The 6000-nt window shown below is 46.9% G+C and overlaps 1 protein-coding gene across 6 annotated transcripts in view; it reads right to left on the bottom strand.

Annotated features, from left to right (window-relative positions):
- LOC106583499 (plasma membrane calcium-transporting ATPase 1) overlaps positions 1-6000 on the bottom strand; it is a 157752-nt gene continuing 151752 nt past the window's right edge. For 4 of the 6 annotated variants that reach the window (XM_082967624.1, XM_082967623.1, XM_014167743.3 and 1 more), the window contains one exon: positions 1-1535. In XM_082967624.1, coding sequence (XP_082823750.1) covers positions 1299-1535 — 237 coding nt within the window. In that variant the 3' untranslated portion in view covers positions 1-1298. The remainder of the gene's footprint in view (positions 1536-6000) is intronic. The other 2 variants (XM_014167745.3, XM_045705778.2) reach the window with 1 other exon arrangement.

The following is a 6000-nucleotide window of genomic DNA, read 5'->3' as shown; positions in this document are numbered from 1 at the left end:
TCTAAATTCCCATTATATTTAACATGGCTGAAACATGGATCAAATACGTTATGCATACGAGAGAGGGAGACTCGGACGTTCTTATTCTTACTCCATATTGAGGCAGTATCGTAAGCTGTCAACTTCCTCTTAATGGGCTAGGGAAAACCAGAACCCTGATTGGATGAGATGAGGTCACATGGTCTTGCTATGATCCCACTCCACAGAGAGGGGGTTCCTTCTGGCTCTAGCCTGCTGCTGGCTTTTCTTTGAATGTGTTGTTTTAAGTTAATTCACTTTTCTGTTAATATAGACTAGCATCCTTTGTACTTTCCTTCCATAAAAACAGGAGAAATCATAATAAAATCATGTCAAATGGACCCAGAAGAACCAAACTAAAGTGAGAGATGTTTAGACGGTTGAACCTTCATCATTGAAAATATGTAGTTTATCAGAATGAATGAATACATGGGTTCCTGGATTGAACTGCATAACCCATTAGTACATCTTGCTTCAAAACAGATCCATTGCATACACACTGTACAGTTAAAACACAGATTGAGAAATGGAGTGGAAAAACTTAGTAGCTGAAAGCTGTTAAATCACATGGCCAATGTTCATCTGATCATCAAATCAGCTTGGAGCTGTGTTGAAGAGCCTATAAAGCATATATACTGTTATGTACACATACATTAATGTACACATGGATATACTCTAAAAGTTCTGTGTCAGTTAGTGTATGCAGGGTGTAATAAGCACGTACAAGAGGATAAACATGTTGTGTTTCAGTTCTGGGCTATCTGAGGTTAAAATAAAACAATGAAATGTTACAGGACAAAAAAGAAATTACATTAAAACTCCAAAGATGGACAGTAGGACAGGCTACAGCCTTCGACAGAGCAGATTGGTGGACCCCACATGGCCCCTCCCACGCATGAGTTTGGGGCGCGATGTGATTTGATGGTCTACATGTCACTCTGCTGCACATACTTAAAGGGCATACACACCACAGTCAGTGCCAGCCCATGGGAATGGCAAGGTGGGGTGTGTGGGTGGGGCAGGTGAGAGGTAGGTGTAGGGTTCAGGAAGTGGAAGAAAGAGGAGGCGGAGGAAGAGGAGTAGGTGAAGAGGGGCAGGTGAAGAGGGGTAGGTGAAGACGGGGAGACACTGGGACCCCTTGCCTGCTCTGGGTGTACCCTCTGTGGGATGAGGGGCGTACCGCTTGTCCTCCTGGTGGTGGAAGTGCAGGAGGGTAACCAGCCGGCCAACAGGGGGAGATGGACAGAGCAGAATGGAAGAGAGGAGAAGAGAGGAGGTGATCAGCAGGAGGCCTCGTGGCTGACATCTGGAGCTTCTTCCCCCCCAGAGAAGGAGCTGGGCATGTGCTGGAACTCCACCTCATCACTGCTGCTCTCATCGATGTCAGGGATCCGCGCCTCTTCCTCAGACAGGGGAACAAACTCAGGGTGGGCCATGAAGTTATGGATGGAATTTTTTGATTCTCGGTTCTCTAGCCCCGGGTAAAGAGAGCTACGGAACGCATTTACCACCTTAATCTGTTAGAGAGAGGAATTTGGGGGCAGGGGGGATAGAGAGATTGAGGGATGGAGGAAGAGGGGCAGTGCAGAGAGAGAGAGAAATAAAAATAGCAGTTAGTATGAGGGTCCTGGCTCAGTCTTCCTGTGTTGATGGTGATGAGAGGAGGCAGGCAAGCAGGCAGGCAGGGGATTATGGGTAATCTGCTAGGGGGTACAAAGGGTGGTCAGTGAGAGTTGAGAAGTGAAGTATTCTGGGATGGCAGTCTTGATCACTTGCCCGATCATCAAATCAAACAGCAGGCAAAAGGAAGACACACAGGAGCCACGAAACCCCCAAATCAAAAACACACAGTCAACTACAACATACAGTATGACACATGAGGGTGAGTGGAAAATCATGAGCACTGCAAAACAAATACACAAAAAAGCATTAACACTAAAACACAGTACAATATGCAAACAAACCGTGAAAATAAATACCAACATATGAGCTGGGAACGCATGATAATGACGGTGTACGGATATTGAGCAAGCAACGGGACAAAACCCACACAGCTACTTAATTCTACAGCACACCCCCCAAACACACTGACAAATAAAGACATCATGCTATCTGAGGCAACACGCTGCAGGTTCTAATCACCAGCCTACACACAGCTACAGTACAGCTGGCTGGCAGCATCTCAATGTTCTATAATGAAGACAGGGATGGAGGGTTGGATGTTGTCTGTTGGGCTGTTTGGTTGGCGACCAAAGATGAGTCCAGTTCGGGTTTATTTTGTAGGAAAGGCAGGAGTGTGGAAAGGGACAGAGGATGAGAAGAGAGGGAGGAAGGCAGAGGACAGAAGATAAGAAATGTAAAGTGGTGAAGAGGGAAAAGGATGAACGGTTGATGCTGCAATAAAACGAACATGCACTTCATACATGTACAATAGACACACACCTTCTCACTCACAAACACCTACCCTCTCACCTCACAAACACACACCTTCTCACCTCACAAACACCTACCCTCTCACCTCACAAACACACACCTTCTCACTCACAAACACCTACCCTCTCACCTCACAAACACACACCTTCTCACTCACAAACACACACCTTCTCACCTCACAAACACACACCCTCTCACCTCACAAACACACACCCTCTCACCTCACAAACACACACCCTCTCACCTCACAAACACACACCCTCTCACTCACAAACACACACCCTCTCACCTCACAAACACACACCCTCTCACCTCACAAACACACACCCTCTCACCTCACAAACACACACCTTCTCACCTCACAAACACACACCTTCTCACCTCACAAACACACACCTTCTCACTCACAAACACACACCCTCTCACCTCACAAACACACACCCTCTCACCTCACAAACACACACCCTCTCACCTCACAAACACACACCCTCTCACCTCACAAACACACACCCTCTCACCTCACAAACACACACCCTCTCACCTCACAAACACACACCCTCTCACCTCACAAACACACACCCTCTCACCTCACAAACACACACCCTCTCACCTCACAAACACACACCCTCTCACTCACAAACACACACCCTCTCACTCACAAACACACACCCGTTCACTCACAAACACACACCCTCTCACTCACTCACAAACACACACCCTCTCACTCACTCACAAACACACACCCGCTCACTCACTCACAAACACACACCCGCTCACTCACTCACTCACAAACACACACCCGCTCACTCACTCACTCACAAACACACACCCGCTCACTCACTCACAAACACACACCCGCTCACTCACTCACAAACACACACCCGCTCACTCACTCACAAACACACACCCGCTCACTCACTCACAAACACACCCGCTCACTCACTCACAAACACACCCGCTCACTCACAAACACACCCGCTCACTCACTCACAAACACACCCGCACCCACTTCTAAAGCTGATGGTACTCAACACTTTCTACAGTTCAGAAAAAAGGAATGTGAACTCCACCACAACGAGAGTGGATATTATTTTCTCTCTAACTACTTGTCTGTATCTAACCTCCCACCTCACCATCTACTAAACTACAGACTGATGCATCATGTTAGACCAACACAGCTACTCTGATCAATGTGTAAGACATTTACAGCCCATCTCCAGCCCATGCCTGTCAGCCAGCCAGGCAGGGGCAGGACACAGTGTGTGTGGTGTGTCAGCCAGGCAGGCAGGCAGGGGCAGGACACAGTGTGTGTGGTATGTCAGCCAGGCAGGCAGGGGTAGGGCACAGTGTGTGTGGTATGTCAGCCAGGCAGGCAGGGGTAGGACACAGTGTGTGTGGTGTGTCAGCCAGGCAGGCAGGCAGGGGCAGGACACAGTGTGTGTGGTGTGTCAGCCAGGCAGGCAGGGGCAGGACACAGTGTGTGTGGTGTGTCAGCCAGGCAGGCAGGGGTAGGACACAGTGTGTGTGGTGTGTCAGCCAGGCAGGCAGGGGTAGGATCAGTGTGTGTGTGGTGTGTCAGCCAGGCAGGCAGGGGTAGGACACAGTGTGTGTGTGGTGTGTCAGCCAGGCAGGCAGGGGTAGTTAAGAGGAACTGACAGGCGTTCTGCTACAGGCCTGTGAGGAGAACACAGAGTGTCACAGAGTGAGAGAGAGAGATGACTGTGCAGACACCCATACATCAGAGGTGTGAAAATGAGCACTGCTGGCTGGCAGAGGCACTGTGTGTGTGTGTTTGTGTGAGAGAGTGAGTAAGTGAGAGAGAGAGGACCAACAAAAATGGAAAAGGGTCAAATCCAATAATTTACATTTCCACAGTGTTCTTTGGCTTGATGATACTTATTATGAACAGAAATTTGCTCAATTTTGGTGGGCTGTATGTAGCCTATCCAATCAGCATCCAGCCTCTGTGTTTATACTTCTTATTCCAGGCAGGCTTACCTGGCTGTGTGTGTTTGAGAGAGTATTGTGATGTCGAACAAAAGCATTTCCATGCCAGGAGGAAGGAAACACACACACACACACACACACACACACACACACACACACACACACACACACACACACACGATTCACTCCTTTGGTCTGTTGTTACCCTGTAGTCAGAATGGCGAGAGTCCTGAGAAGAAAGGGACACAGAGGAGAGGAAAGACAGACAGACAGATGATTGGGATAGGATGGAAATATACAGCAGGGAGAGAAGCAACAAAGGTTCTGAGCGAGAGATAAAGGAGTGAAACATGGAGAACAGTATGAGAGAAAACAGCAGAGCTGTGGACTCGAGTCACAAATATGATGACTTGCAACTCGACTTTGACAACATGACTCATGACTTAACTTGGACTTGAGCCTTTTGACTCGACTTGATACCCTCCCCAAGCCCAAATATTAAAAATGATGCTATTAAAAAATGTGTGCAGCGCATCAACTCTTCATTTAACGGATTACAGTTTGAATCGGACAGCAGCCAATCAAATTGTGCCAACTGAGAAAAAGTTGCGCGTGGCAGTGCAGAGGAACGTCGGTGGGTGAATTCAGTCGGAGCCCTTGGAAAGATGATTATGATTATCACCCCAAATGATTATTTTCGGATATAAAGACGATGCTGTATCAACAAAAAACGTATTGCAACTCGCAAAACATGCAGGAAGAAAATTACAGACGGAGGCGCAACAACTTCCAACTTTGTTCGACATTTGAAGCTGCACAAAGAACGGTAAGTCGTGGCTAATATAGCCGACAGCTATATATAACTTTGCTTTAAATCAATGAGCCACACAGTCAGTCAGTGCGGGAACGTGATCATTGCACCCAAGATTGAGCTACAACTGGCCAGGCAGTTGGTAGCCTAAACCCTGCCTGATGTTACTGCTGTTCCTGAAACCATTGACATACGTTAGCCTACTGTAACCACACACAGAGTGAGTGCAGAGTGTGTGTGCGAGAGAGAAGGTTGGGCGATTGTGTACAAGCCTACATCGCCCGATTGCGCCCCATAACGGGGGTCTTTCTCATGGCTACCCATGTATTTCCATAGAACTATAATGTCTATTTGGAAAGTAATAAATATATATATATATATATATATATATATATATATTAAAGCATTCATGATTTGCATAAATGTAATATACTAACTCTTACTCTTGTTAAAAATATGAAATGGTATTACATTTGGTGAAGAGCACATTATGACTTGTTTAGGACTCGAAACTCAAAGTTTAGGACTTGAGACTTGACTCGGACTTGCCTGTCTTGACTTGGGACTTGAGTGCTAAGACTTGAAACTTACTTGTGACTTGTAAAACAATGACTTGGTCCCACCTCTGGAAAACAGAGAGTGAAAGATGGAAAGAAGAAAAAGAGGTAAAGGGTGGGAATCAGGGCCTGCAGCTGTTGGATTACAAAAAGGGAGCGAAAGGAGAAAAGGTCACGGGTGAAAAAAAGAGGTGATCACCTTAAACGACCACATTCTCTAACTGTGCGCATATA

This window comes from Salmo salar, chromosome 22 (assembly GCF_965601325.2).
Source record: "Salmo salar chromosome 22, fSalSal1, whole genome shotgun sequence".
NCBI lineage: Eukaryota > Metazoa > Chordata > Actinopteri > Salmoniformes > Salmonidae > Salmo > Salmo salar.
Note: the sequence above shows the minus strand (reverse complement) of the source record. Positions and strands in the feature narration are given on the sequence as shown.